The sequence below is a fragment of the Balaenoptera musculus genome, chromosome 3, assembly GCF_009873245.2.
Source record: "Balaenoptera musculus isolate JJ_BM4_2016_0621 chromosome 3, mBalMus1.pri.v3, whole genome shotgun sequence".
NCBI classification, from domain to species: Eukaryota; Metazoa; Chordata; class Mammalia; order Artiodactyla; family Balaenopteridae; genus Balaenoptera; species Balaenoptera musculus.
Window position 1 is genome coordinate 142,178,113 of NC_045787.1, and position 15,496 is coordinate 142,193,608.

The 15,496-nt window shown below is 38.0% G+C and overlaps 1 protein-coding gene across 1 annotated transcript in view; it reads left to right on the forward strand.

Annotated features, from left to right (window-relative positions):
• GABRB2 (gamma-aminobutyric acid type A receptor subunit beta2) overlaps window positions 1-15,356 on the forward strand; it is a 294,699-nt gene extending 279,343 nt beyond the window's left edge. The window contains 1 exon segment of the mRNA XM_036848457.1: window positions 11,577-15,356. Within this exon segment, the coding sequence (XP_036704352.1) occupies window positions 11,577-11,924 (348 nt within the window). The 3' untranslated portion in view covers window positions 11,925-15,356.
• Window positions 15,357-15,496: the final 140 nt, after the last annotated feature.

Genomic DNA, 15,496 nt, shown 5'->3' on the forward strand with positions numbered 1-15,496 from the left:
TATTTATCATATAAAAATAAGGTCCACTCTTCATTGTTTAATGCAGTATCTTTTAAGCAAAGTGGAACTCAGTTAACCAAATGTGTTTCTTTTCTTTTTGGAGAAAGATGTTGGGATGGGAATGGGAAGAAGGAAAAGAAAACCTCTTCATCCAAATGTTTAGCATGAATTTGCCACTGTTAGAACCATCAGTGCATGGGTCAGTCTGGAAAAGAAGTCCATCCCTCTACCTAACAGAACAGCTGAACAATCTATGTGAAAACTGCCCTCGTTCACAGAGGATCATTTGTGGAAAGTCCAGAATGCTGGTGCAAATAAATCAGTCTGTTTCCCAAAATTTCAGCATTTCATTCTTGATTGATAAGCACAATAATTCCAGGTAAAGCATAATTTCAACAGCAGATTGTTGAATGGGGAACAGAGGACTTTTTTTTTTATTGGCATTGGCCTGCTTAGTAGGGCCTCTCCAAAAACCCTTGTCAGGAATGGACACTTGTGAGTTAAAAGTCAACTGTAGAAAGCAAGTAGTGTAGACCCTTGGACAAAAGCAAGGCCTGCAGCAAGCTTCTTGCAAAGGCAATTTATCTGCAGAGAATGACAATTTATTCATTAGTCTCTCCCTTTCATCTGTTTCCCTTCATGTATTTTTGGTTTCCTTCTCTCTCATTTTAATTACTGTCAACAGTAATCTCATGGGTGTTTAAATAGGTGAAAATTACAAGACAAAAAATATTGATCAGTATTTTGTTATGTTTTCCAGGGCAGTAGAGATTGCTCCATGCTCTTTCTGATAAGTTAAAGAGGAACCATCTCTTGTTAATGTTCTTACCAAAAAAAGGGATGGTTTAGTGGTTTCTCCTGTGTCTCTACAAGACAAGTGAAGAGAAAGGCAATTAGGAAGGCCCCTTGGGCAAGACTGGAAAAGGTGGGATGGAGGCTCATTTTTAAAAAAGCTAAATTCATGTGACAGTTGCTATTCCTTCCATTTTCTGAAATTTCATCACCTAAGTACAGCCTGATACTGAGAAGGCATTCCAAGAAAGAACTTATAATTGAAGAAGGTGTCAAGATATGCAATTGTATAGTTTCATCCTTAGGAGCAGGAACCTTGGAACAAACAGATTAAGTGCCAGCTGTATTACTTATTAACCGCAGCTCTGGGCAAATCACTAACTATCCTTAATTCTCAATCTCCTTATTTTTAAAATGAGACTATTAATAATAATAACTTCCTCATATGTTATTGTCAAGATTAAATATTACAACCTAGCAATTCCACTCCTGGATATATATATATCCGAAAAAAAAACCCAAAAAACTCTAATTTGAAAAGATATATGCCACCCCAGTGTTCATAGCAGCATTATTTACAATAGCCAAGATATGGGAACAACCTAAGTGTCCATCAACAGATGAATGGATAAAGAAGATGTGGTGTATACACACAATGGAATACTACTCAGCCATAAAAAAGAATGAAATTTTGCCATTTGCAGCAACATGGATGGACTTGGAGGGCATTATGCTAAGTGGAATAAGTCAGACAGAGAAAGACAAATACTGTATGTTATCACTTATATGTGGAATATTAAAAATACAACAAACTGGTGAATATACCAAAAAAGAAGCAGACTCACAGATACAGAGAACAAACTAGTGATTACCAGAGGGGAGGGGGAGGAGGGGCAACATAGGGATGGGGGAGTGGAAGGTACGAAGTACTGGGTGTAGGATAGGCTCAAGGGTGTATACAACACAGGGAATACAAGGATGTATCAACACAGGGAATATAGCTAATATTGTGGAATAACTATAAAGGGAAAGTAACCTTTCAAAATTGTAGAAAAAATTAAAATTAAAAAATTTTTTAAAAACATTAAATATTACAGCTGTGTAAAGACTTCAACACAATGCCTGTCTCTAGTAAATAATAAATGGAAGTTACATGTGTTCTCTCTCTATGAAAACTGCTTTTCAGCTTGATGGTGTGGACAATGGTTAGAACTTCAGCTTTTTCATTGTTCCTCAAGGCCTCTGCTGCTGGTTTATTTAGTCACATCCTTCTGCTACTGTACCACAGACCATTAGTTTTCCAAATGTGAACCCTAGCCCAGCATCACCTGGGAACTTTTTAGAAATTCAGATTACTGAGCCTCCCAGACACACTAACTGAGGAATTCTGGGAGGGGGCCCAGAGATCTGTGTTTTAGCAAGGCTTCCCAGGGAACTCTGATGCACCTTAAAGTCTGGGAGCCACTAAAATAGACTCTCCCCCCACCAAACCACTACCTGAGTCAGGCTTCCTTGGCTAATTTTAGGAGATGCTGAAGGCAGCATGGAATCTTGTTGCATTGAAATAATCATCAACAGACAGGAGCTATTACACTGTTTTATTACTTACAAGTAGTAAGATCTTAATTAACTCACTTCATTTTTCTGAACTTCAGTTTCCTGACCTATAAAATGGAAATACAGCCTATTCTGCAGTGGCGCAGTAGGTATGTCCTTCAAAAAAAACCCTCACGCCAGCAACCACCTTCCAAAAACAAATATTTCAAAGGGGAAAAAAGGAAAGATAATAGTTGTTCAATTTCACATGCATAATTTAAAAGTTACTTTTATTTTATTTAAACAATAAAGGTGATTAAAAGTAAATAAACTCTACAGATAATTTACTATTACAAGCTCAACATAATAAATTAAAAAGGCTCTCCCCTTTTACCACTTGAGGTACATATAAAAGAGCCTGTTGAAACACATATACAAAGCTTTTACCCTTGACCTTTGCTCCCAACACAGTTCACATCCTTTGAAGGGAAAAGAGTAGTAAACAAGACAAGGGGGCAAAAGGAAAATGCAGCCAGTTAACCAGCTAGCCACCAAACCCAGCAGCTGCTAGATGCTTTTGGTCCCAGCCAGAAGGATTGAAACCCAACACTGTTCTGCATACTGAAGATTGTATTACTCTAACAGAGTTCCTTAATTTCAGCTGGAGTTGTGAAAAATTCTTATTATAGGTGGAATATGTCTCTAATGTCTTTCCTGCCCTGCCTATGTTATAGGGTTGTTGAGACCCATAAACAAGACGAATTGTGTCTCAGTTAAGATTCTTCGAGTCTCAAGTAATAGAAAACTCAGCTCACGATGGCTTAAGCCAAAAAAAAAAAAAAATAAGAGAGACATGTATTATCTTGCTTAGCATCAGCAAGTCAGGCATGTCCAGATACAGACGCCGTGTCATCAGGTCATGGATTCTCCGTGTCTCCTTATGTTTGCTCCTTTTCAAGTTAGGATCTCCTCTTGCAGTTGAAGCATCTCAACAGATTCAGTAGATTCAGGGCCACATACTTCTAGGTACAAATCCAGTGGAAAACGTTTGAGAGTCTTTACTCTGGTATGCCTATCTGAAGGCTCATGACATGCCATTGGTTCTGAAATGGGCATGTATCCATCACTGAAACAAGCACTGTGTCAGGATTGCTCTGATTGGCTACAGCCACACCTGAAGCACAGAAACTGAGAGTGGGGAAGTGGTGGTTCCTGAAATAGAATTTTTGCTAGTGGGGCTGATGAACATTCAAACCACAGATGTTTACTTACTTGCAAGTGTTGTAGTTAACAGGACTTTACATTAGCTCTCATCTTTAGTGATGTATTTAAATCAAGACACTCTTATCTACCCCCTCATTAAGGAAATTTTGCAAGCCTCCAAGTGACTGCCCCTACCGTGCACTGAGACCGTCTTCTTTTATGAGTTGTAGAGTGCTGTAGGTGTTTGGAGCTCTGGCTGTGCCTTAGCATGGCACACTGAAAGAGACCTGATTACAGCTCCTGCTCTGCCACCTATTCACTGGGTGAACTTGTGTTAAGTTTCTTAACCTCTCCGTGCCTTATCTTCTGAGCACGAGATCTGTGCTGATCCCAGAGGACTAATGGGAAACTGAAAAGTCAGTATGTAAAATGCTTAGTCTTAGCTACTAGATACTACTCACTAAATTCCATTCTCGTGCATAAAAATGGGGCATCTGCCATGTAAGTGGTCCAGGGTATCATTGGAAATGTTGTTTCCAGATCTCGGGTGCCTGAGCCTGCTGCTCTAGCGAGAGACCTGTATGAATAGAGGCAGAAGCCTTAGAGTAGACAAGGAACTCAAGGGGTAGTCCCATGCAGTTCCAGTCTTCAGAATGGTGTTGCCAAATTAAATCCATTGTACTGATGAAGCATGAAGACGTTAAGTGAGATACTAAGTGTCACAAAATTAATTTCATTCAATCAGCATTTATTTCTTTAGCACCTGCTATGTTCCAGGCACTAGGTACAAATTTTTAGTTATGAGATAAATAGTTACTAGGGATATACTGTACAACATGATGACTATAGTGAACACAGCTGTATGATATATAGGAAAGTTAAGAGAGTAAATCCTAAGAGTTCTCATCACAAATTTTTTTTCCTTTTTTTTTTTCCTTTCTTTTCTTTGTATTGTATCTACATGAGAAGATGGATGTTAGCTTAACCTATTATGGTAATCATTTCACAATATATGTAAATCAAACCATCATGCTGTGTGCCTGAAAATTATACAGTGATATATGTCAATTATTTCTCAGTAAAACTGGAAACAGAAAAAGTAAAATACAGAAAAATTGATTAAAAAAATTTTTTTAAATTATTGGCAATAGATATATTCTGAGTCTTCACCAAAATAAATATACTATATTATTAATAATAGCTTGTTGCAGTTAAGTTTTATTAGCCAGAGCGATGGAGGCCTCTTAAAAATAAGACACAAAAATCTTCCCTGCTTACAGAACAAAAAGCATTACATAATCATTTAATTTGGGGGATTCATGATGTCAGTATTCATCCTTTACTTTAGCTTTGCCAAGAAGAAATAATCCAAGAGAAAAAAGGGTCACCGTATCTACACAGCCACCTTAATTCTACTCCCTGGGCCCAGAATTCAACTCAGTACCGATAACTCTGGGCTAACTCTTAAGTCCTGCCTGCTTCCCTTCCCTTGCAAGTCAATTTCTCACCCCATTCACCCCTCCACCACCCGCAGTCTGTTCAGCTCTTATTTTCAAGTTCCTTGTTCTGAATTCTATTGCATTTTGGCAAGTCACATGTTGCCTGCATTTTTATTGTTCAGAATTCTTCCTTTACCCTATTTACAATGACACTGCAAATTTAAGGTGACATCTTGTAACTGGGCATTAAGGCACATCAATTAAATCAAGTTATACAAAAATGTCTCTGGCGTGTATATCAAGTGCTTAATATATGTTACCTGCGGTTTTTCTTTTTTTTGGCAATGAATAAGCAGATTTATTTCTTTTTCTTTCTTTTAACATCTTTATTGGGGTATAATTGCTTTACAATGGTGTGTTAGTTTCTGCTTTATAATAAAGTGAATCAGCCATACGTATACATGTATCTCCATATCTCCTCCCTCTCGCGTCTCCCTCCCACCCTCCCTATCCCACCCCTCTAGGTGGTCAAAAAGCACCGAGCTGATCTCCCTGTGATATGCAGCTGCTTCCCACTAGCTATCTATTTTACATTTGGTAGTGTATATATGTCCATGCCACTCTTTCACTTCGTCCCAGTTTACCCTTCCCCCTCCCCATGCCCTCAAGTCCATTCTGTACGTCTGCGTCTTTATTCCGGTCCTGCCCCTAGGTTCTTCACAACCACTTTTTTTTTTTCTTTAGATTCATATATATGTGTTAGCATACAATATTTGTTTTTCTCTTTCTCACTTACTTCATTCTGTATAGCAGACTCTAGGTCCATCCACCACTCTACAAATAACTCAATTTCGTTTCTTATTATGGCTGAGTAATATTCCATTGTATATATATGTGCCACATCTTCCTTATCCATTCCTCTGTCGATGGACACTTAGGTTGCTTCCATGTCCTGGCTATCGTAAACAGAGCTGCAATGAACATTGTGGTACATGACTCTTTTTGAACTATGGTTTTCTCAGGGTATATGGCCAGTAGTGGGATTGCTGGGTCATATGGTAGTTCTATTTTTAGTTTTTTAAGGAACCTCCATACTGTTCTCCATAGTCGCTGTATCAATCTACATTCCCAGCAACAGTGCAAGAGGGTTCCCTTTTCTCCACACCCTCTCCAGCATTTATTGTTTGTAGACTTTTTGATGATGGCCATTCTGACTGGTGTGAGTTGATACCTCATTGTAGTTTTGATTTGCATTTCTCTAATGATTAGTGATTTTGAGCATCCTTTCATGTGTTTGTTGGCAATCTATATATCTTCTTTGGAGAAAGGTCTCTTTAGGTCTTCTGCCCATTTTTGGATTGGGTTATTTGTTTTCTTGATATTGAGCTGCATGAGCTGCTTGTAAATTTTGGAGATTAATCCTTTGTCAGTTGCTTCGTTTGCAAATATTTTCTCCCATTCTGAGGGTTGTCTTTTCATCTTGTTTACGTTTTCCTTTGGTGTGCAAAAGCTTTTAAGTTTCATTAGGTCCCATTTGTTTATTTTTGTTTTAATTTCCATTTCTCTAGGATGTGGGGTCAAAAAGGATTTTGCTGTGATGTATGTCATAGAGTGTTCTGCCTATGTTTTCCTCTAAGAGTTTTATAGTGTCTGCCCTTACATTTAGGTCTTTAATCCATTTTGAGTTTATTTTTGTGTATGGTGTTAAGGAGTGTTCTAATTTCATGCTTTTACTTGTAGCTGTCCAGTTTTCCCAGCACCACTTATTGAAGAGGCTGTCTTTTCTCCATTGTATAGTCTCTCCTCTTTTATCAAGGATAAGGTGACCATATGTGTGTGGGTTTATCTCTGGGCTTTCTATCCGGTTCCATTGATCTATATTTCTGGTTTTGTGCCAGTACCATACCATCTTGATGACTGTAGCTTTGTAGTATAGTCTGAAGTCCGGGAGCCTGATTCCTCCAGCTCTGTTTTTCTTTCTCAAGATTGTTTTGGCTATTTGGGGTCTTTTGTGTTTCCATACAAATTGTGAAATGTTTTGTCCTAGCTCTGTGAAAAATGCCATTGGTAGTTTGATAGGGATTGCATTGAAAATGTAGATTGCTTTGGGTAGTGTAGTCATTTTCACAATGTTGATTCTTCCGATCCAAGAACGTGGTATATCTCTCCATCTGTTTGTATCATCTTTAATTTCTTTCATCAGTGTCTTATATAGTTTTCTGCATGCAGAAGTATATAGTTTTCTGCATACAGGTCTTTTGTCTCCTTAGGTAGGTTTATTCCTAGGTATTTTATTCTTTTTGCTGCAGTGGTAAAGGGGAGTGTTTCCTTATTTTCTCTTTCAGATTTTTCATCATTAGTGTATAGGAATGCAAGAGATTTCTGTGAATTTATTTAGTATCCTACTACTTTACCAAATTCATTGATTAGCTCTAGTAGTTTTCAAGTAGCATCTTTAGGATTCTCTATGTATAGTATTATGTCATCTGCAAACAGTGACACCTTTACTTCTTCTTTTCCGATTTTGATTCCTTTTATTTCTTTTTCTTCTCTGATTGCTGTGGCTAAAACTTCCAAAACTATGTTGAATAATAGTGGTAAGAGTGGACAACCTTGTCTTGTTCCTGATCTTACAGGAAATGGTTTCAGTTTTTCACCATTAAGAATGACGTTGGCTGTAGGTTTGTCATATATGGCCTTTATTATGTTGAGGTAAGTTCCTTCTACGCCTACTTTCTGGAGGGTTTTTATCATAAATGAATTTTGTCAAAAGCTTTTTCTGCATCTATTGAGATGATCATATGGTTTTTATCCTTCAGTTTGTTAATATGGTGTATCATTGCTTGATTTGTGTATATTGAAGAATGCTTGCATTCCTGGGATAAACCCCACTTGATCGTGGTGTATGATCCTTTTAATGTGCTGTTGGATTCTGTTTGCCAGTATTTTGTTGAGGATTTTTGCATCTATGTTCATCAGTGATATTGGCCTCTAGTTTTCTTTCTTTGTGACATCTTTGTCTGGTTTTGGTATCAGGGTGACGGTGGCCTCGTAGAGTGAGTTTGGGAGTATTCTGCTATATTTTCGAAGAGTTTGAGAAGGATAGGTGTTAACTCTTCTCTAAATGTTTGATAGAATTCACCTGTGAAGCCATCTGGTCCTGGGCTTCCATTTGTTGGAAGATTTTTAATCACAGTCTCAATTTCAGTGCTTGTGTTTCGTCTGTTTCTATTTTCTATTTCTTCCTGGTTCAGTCTCGGAAGGTTGTGCATTTCTAAGAATTTGTCCATTTCTTCCAGGTTGTCCATTTTATTGGAATATAGTTGCTTGTAGTAATCTCTCATGATCCTTTGTATTTCTGCAGTGTCAGTTGTTACTTCTCCTTTTTCATTTCTAATTTTATTGATTTGAGTCCTCTGTCTCCTTTTCTTGATGAGTCTGGCTAATGGTTTATCAATTTTGTTTGTCTTCTCAAAGAACCAGCTTTTAGTTTTATTGATCTTTGCTATTGTTTTCTTTGTTTCTATTTCATTTATTTCTGCTCTGATCTTTATGATTTCTTCTCTTCTACTAACTTTGGATTTTGTTTGTTCTTTCCCTAGTTCCTTTAGGTGTCAGGTTAGATTGTTTATTGGCGATTTTTCTTGTTTCTTGAGGTAGTCTTGTATTGCTATAAACTTCCCTCTTAGAACTGCTTTTGCTGCATCCCATAGGTTTTGGATCGTCGAGTTTTCATTGTCATTTGTCTCTAGGTGTTTTTTGATTTCTTCAGTGATCTCTTGGTTATTTAGTAGTGTATTGTTTAGCTTTTACGTGTTTGTATATTTACTGATTTTTTCCTCTAATGGATATCTAGTCTCATAGCGTTGTGGTCGAAAAGATACTTGATATGATTTCAATTTTCTTAAATTTACCAAGGCTTGATTTGTGACCCATGATATGATCTATCCTGGAGAATGTTCCACGAGCACTTGAGAAGAAAGTGTATTCTGTTGTTTTTGGATGGAATGTCCTATAAATATCAATTAAGTCCATCTTGTTTAATGTATCATTTAAATCTTGTGTTTTCTTATTTATTTTAATTTTGGATGATGTGTGCATTGGTGAAAGTGGGGTGTTAAAGTCCCCTTCTATGAATGTGTTACTGTCAATTTCCCCTTTTATGGCTGTTAGCTTTTGCCTTATGTATTGAGGTGTTCCTATGTTGTGTGCATAAATATTTACAATTGTTATATCTTCTTTTTGTATTGATCCCTTGATCATTATGTAGTGTTGTTCTTTGTCTCTTGTAATAGTCTTTATTTTAAAGTCTATTTTGTCTGATATGAGAATTGCTACTCCAGCTTTCTTTTGAATTCCATTTGCGTGGAATGTCTTTTTCCATCCCCTCACTTTCAGCCTGTATGTGTCCCTGGGTCTGAAGTGGGTCTCTTGTAGGCAGCATATATACAGGCCTTGTTTTTGTATCCATTCAACCAGTCTACATCTTTTGGTTGGAGCATTTAATCCATTTACATTTAAGGTAGTTATTGATATGTATGTTCCTATTACCATTTTCTTAATTGTTTTGGGTTTGTTACTGTAGATATTTCCTTCTCCTGTGTTTCCTGTCTAGGGAAGTTCCTTTAGCATTTGTTGTAAAGCTGGTTTGGTGGTGCTGAATTCTCTTAGCTTTTGCTTGTCTGTAAAGGTTTTAATTTCTCTGTCAAATCTGAATGAGATCCTTGCTGGGTAGAGTAGTGTTGATTGTAGGTTTTTCTCCTTCATCACTTTAAATATGTCCTGCCACTCCCTTCTAGCTTGCAGAGTTTCTGCTGAAAGATCAGCTGTTAACCTCATGGGGATTCCCTTGTATGTTATTTGTTGTTTTTCCCTTGCTGCTTTTAATATTTTTTCTTTGTATTTAATTTCTGATAGTTTGATTAATGTTTCTTGGCATGTTTCTCCTTGGATTTTTCCTGAATAGGATTCTCTGCGCTTCCTGGACAGGATTAACTGTTTCTTTTCCCATATTAGGGAAGTATTTAACTATAATCTCTTCAAATATTTTCTCAGTCCCTTTCTTTTTCTCTTCTTCCTCTGGGACCCCTATATTTTGAATATTGGTGGGTTTAATGTTGTCCCAGAGGTTTCTGAGACTGTCCTCAATTCTTTTCATTCTTTTTTCTTTATTCTGATCTGTGGTAGTTATTTCCCCTATTTTATCTTCCAGATCACTTATCCGTTCTTCTGCCTCAGTTATTCTGTTATTGATTCCTTCTAGAGAATTTTTAATTGCATGTATTGTGTTGTTCATCATTGTTTATTTGCTCTTTAGTTCTTCTAGGTCCTTGTTAAACGTTTCTTGTATTTCCTGCATTCTATTTCCAAGATTTTGGATCATCTTTACTATCATTGCTCTGAATTCTTTTTCAGGTAGACTGCCTATTTCCTCTTCATTTGTTTGGTCTGGTGGGTTTTTACCTTGCTCCTTCATCTGTTGTGTGTTTCTCTGTCTTCTCATTTTGCTTAACTTACTGTGTTTGGGGTCTCCTTTTCACAGGCTGCAGGTTCTTAGTTCCCGTTGTTTTTGGTGTCTGCCCCCAGTATCTAAGGTAGGTTCAGTGGGTTGTGTAGGCTTCCTGGTGGAGGGGACTGGTGCCTGTGTTCTGGTGGATGAGGCTGGATCTTGTCTTTCTGGCGGGCAGTATCACATCTGGTGGTGTGTTTTGGGGTGTCTGTGACCTTATTATGATTTTAGGAAGCCTCTCTTCTAATGGGTGGGGTTGTGTTCCTGTCTTGCTAGTTGTTTGGCATAGGGTGTCCAGCACTGTAGCTTGCTGGTCCTTGAGTGGAGCTGGGTCTTAGCATTGAGATGGAGATCTCTGGGAGAGCTTTCACCATTTGATATTACGTGGAGCCTGGAGGTCTCTGGTGGACCAGTGTCCTGATCTTAGCTCTCCCACCTCAGAGACACAGTGCTGACCCCCGGCTGGGGCACTAAGACCCTTTTGGGAAGTCTGCAGTCTTCTGCCAGCATTTAGTAGGTGTTCTCTAGGAGTTGTTCCACACATAGATGTATTTCTGATGTATTTGTGGGGAGGAAGGTGATCTCCATGTCTTTCTCCTCTGCCATCTTGAAGACCTCTCCTTACCTACTGTTTTTAATTCTAGTTTTATCATGAATTCATCTGTAGTTAGGCTTCTATTTTGAGCACAATTCAGTAATTCATCCTCTAATGCTATTTCATACCTAGTTCAGTTTAATTTTTTAGGTAGTTGTAATTAAGACTGTAAATTCTTTAAACGGGGGTCATGCTTTCCATTTCTCTGCATGCTCTAAGTAGAAATCATGAAAATGATACTCGCAACAATCTATTATACCTTTACGTCATTACAGCCGTCCTCTAGGGTTGGATTATTATACCATTTAATAAATGAAGAAGCTGAAACTCACATAGGTGATAGTTGCAGAGCCACGATTCAAATTTAGATCATGTCACTGCAAATCCAGTTCTCTTAACCACTATGATAAATTTCTAAACTACATATCATAGTGCCTTGTGTAATAATCACCAGTAAAGGCTTATTATTTTGAAAGTCTTGTTTGGTTCTTCTCCTTTCCAGATGGACCCCCATGAGAACATATTACTGAGCACTCTTGAGATAAAAAATGAAATGGCCACTTCCGAGGCTGTGCTGGGACTTGGAGACCCCAGGAGCACAATGCTGGCCTGCGATGCCTCCAGCATCCAGTATCGGAAAGCCGGGTTACCCAGGCATAGTTTTGGCCGAAATGCCCTGGAACGGCACGTGGCACAGAAGAAAAGCCGCCTGCGGAGACGCGCCTCCCAACTGAAAATCACCATCCCCGACTTGACTGATGTGAATGCCATAGATCGGTGGTCCCGCATATTCTTCCCAGTGGTTTTTTCCTTCTTCAACATCGTCTATTGGCTTTACTATGTGAACTAAAACATAGCCTCCCATGGGAAGCAAGGACTAGATTCCTCCTCAAACCAGTTGTACAGCCTGAAGTAGAACTTGGAAAACACATCACTCCAGGACAAAAGTGATGCTAAAATACCTTAGTTGCTGGCCTATCCTGTGGTCCATTTCATACCATTTGGGTTGCTTCTGCTAAGTCATGAATACACTAAGGTCCCTGTGGTTTTCCAGTTAAAATGCAAGTGATTTGTACACATGCTGGCAAGACTGAGTCTGAGTGTCCCACTTTATCTGCTTAGTATACAGCCTATATGGAGGGCAGTCATTTAGAAGATACTCTAGAAGGGTCAATAGCGTCATCAGTCATTTTGCAGAGAAGCGGTCATACCCAGATACTTCCCATCTTCCTTCCTAAGGTTGGCATGTGATCTGCCGTGCCACGCAGACATGCTGACTGAAGATGGTCTATGCCTGTCTTATTAAGGTGATAATGGTGCCATGGGAAGTTAATTCCCACTGGATTGTAGAAGGTTCTCATGTAGTTCAAACAGGATAGGGAGAGTCAGGACAGAGACTCAGGAAACCATTTTGGCCAGGCTCTGTTTGCTTGAGCATAGGAATCAACTCCAACATCTTCCACTTTGACATTTAGAGAAGGGGAGACTTCTGAACGTTTTCATGCATGGGGGCCAAAGAAATTTTTCTAAAAGGCTATTTCCGAGGTCGTTAAACTAAGAGTTAATAACCCAGAGCAGAGTGGAAAATCCAGAAACAGCTGTTGTAACAAAATTAAAGCAAGTGAGCAGCATGACCCTTATCAGCCCCTTGCAGCATCTGGTCCACACATACTGTGTTCAGTGGCGAAAGGTAGAGCGGGAGACATTTTTTTCCTCCAACCTCACAAGCTTTTGACAGCATACCTAGAGAGGTTTTTATAGTTTATCTAATAAAAAGACAACCCCCAAATAGAAAAGTTAGTGGAATTAGAAGCATCTTAGGTTACACTGGGAGTCATCCCAATATATGAATATAAAGCACAGACAGAGCTAGCAAACAGGATGCTTTTCTCAGACAGTGTCAGCTGTCTCTACAACATTTTCCTACAGTTTATTTCTGAATTTAATAGGTTATTTCAAAGGAAGGATTTGTTCATTTCTTTAGAGGATTAATGGTCTTTTCCAACTTTTCTTGCTTCTGAAATTCTGATTATATTCTTAAGAGACAGACAAAGTAAGGCTTTGGAGAGCTTTCGAGAGAACTATGTTTCCTTGTGTGCAGTGAAGTTCACCTTTGTATCTTTCATAGCAAACAGTACTTCAAAGATTATGTGCACAAGTAGGGTTACTTTGTAGGTTTGCTGGGTTTGATTTTTTTAAGGGTGATTTCATTGTGTATGTTGCAACCTGCCTAATCAAAGAAAATAGGAAAAGTCATGCAAAACAGAATAACATTAACATGGTGAATGTTATGAGCCTCAGTTGATACTGCAGAAAAATATATAACATAATCAGGCAGGCACGATGTATTGTTTTTATTCAATTTTTAAATTATGTCATTGTGCTTCTTTCTATACTAATTGGATATATGCATTCATATGTTGGACAGGAAAGAGAATAAGCTAATATATTTTATTCTGTCAGTGTGCGGTTCGTATTTTGCATTTCTCGGAGAAAATAGTGAATTGCTCATTTTTCCTTAGAGTTTCATTTGATTGAACTTTTTCTTGGAGGATGACTTTGCTATTTCTATTTAAAAAATAAACACTTCTTTTCAGAGTAACATCCCTAATTGTGCATAGTAGCCAAGACCAGTATCTGCCTGTGGATAAAATGTATGTTTTCTTTCCCTGATGATTCAGCAGCTTCAAATATGATGGAGTCCTGCTGCCCTTCTATTTCCACTATTAGAGGAAAAAAAAAGGTTTAGCATCCAGCTTTCTGAATTTGCCCCCCCCCAAATGGGATGATATTTTTTTTCACCAGCATAGGGAACTCTGGCCCTTATTTTTTTGATTATACACTTGAACACCTCTGAGTATGATCTTTGGGCAGAATCCAACCTACATACTGCCCCTGGGCTCAGAGCAGAGAGTCCTCAAGTTTCTCCGGGGACACACTTTCCCCTGGGCAATCATTTTGGGACATCACGCTAATAAAAGTGCCTGCCCCTTGTCACTAGGGCTTAAAGTTTGAGTAGCATATATCAGGAAGGAGCATATTGACAACTCAGGTGTACAACTCCAAAATGCCATTCTGGAAAGGTTTTTCTAGAGACAACTCAGAGCTCCAATCTAAAAGTGGGCTCTTAATTGCAATTATCATAAAAGCCATAAAAATCCTTCATATTGTCATTATGGTTACAACAAAATTTTGATGTCCAGGGAAGTCAACAGAGAAATCTAGATCAAAGTGGACAGAAGCAGCTTTGCAACATGAGCCTCAAAAGCATATGACCAGGGATTCATTTCCGCCTGCAGTGATAAGGAAAATCTAGGGAAAAGGAGAAGATGGGACCTTGAAACAGAAGCCCTAGAGCGAAATCCATATATTGGCATTCAGTAACCATGTAGGTAGAAAAAACTGCCTCATCCTGCCCAGAGATAACAGTAGATATAGAATTTATTCTTAAACTGTATTTTTATTGTATTTGAATTGGATTTTAGTCACCAAATTGGGGGAGGGCCAGGGAGGGGTGCTAGATCTTTAAGTCTTCAAAAAGACCAGTCAGCTTGATATCCAGTGTTTAAATTTAAGGACCACAAAAGTGTGTTTTGGCAATTCTGATATGGTATTACTATCAGTTTATACATATATGTATAGTTTTTCTTTTGGTAAAAAAACAGCCAGATAGCCAGCAATTAAGGTGTTTTTCGTCTTTGTGAAATTCATAGGCAAATTCTGACTCTAAAATGCACAGTCTAAATGAAATCTTTGATCTCAATCTGTATATATATTGTACATGACTGCTAGTAGGTATGAAATGCATTTTCAGAACTGAAAACTCATGCAACATAATCATGTGTTTGCATAAGGAATGTTACAATTCTTTGTACTGCAATTCAATAACGGGAAAAGATTTAAGCAGTGCCATCTAGACCTTTTCTCATTTCTTCAAAAGCAGTGCTAAGTGAAAAAATAATAATAATAATAAAAATGGTTTAGGAACCGGAAGACTTTACATTCTAGCATTAGGAACACAAAAAAATCTGTCAGCTTACAAAAGCACAATGCATAGAGAAAGTTCAGTGGAATGCATAATGGGGAAATGAGTCACATTTATTTTAATCAAGACCCGCATTAAATTGGCAACTAAGACAATTTCCATTTTCTATAGGTAACTGTTGTCCAATTTTATGATTAAAGTCATATTCAATAACAAAAACAGCCAACAAACAGGTCTACAACATATCTACATGTATATATGTGTATATATAGATCCATGTAAACATACATACATATATATGCATTCATATGTTGGAAAACAAAAGGAATAAGCTAATATGTTTTATTTCCTTCATTAAATCAGTGTATGAATATTTTTCATTTGGCAACTGACAAATCAACATATTGAAACAAGTAATACAGGGTACTGAGCATTTC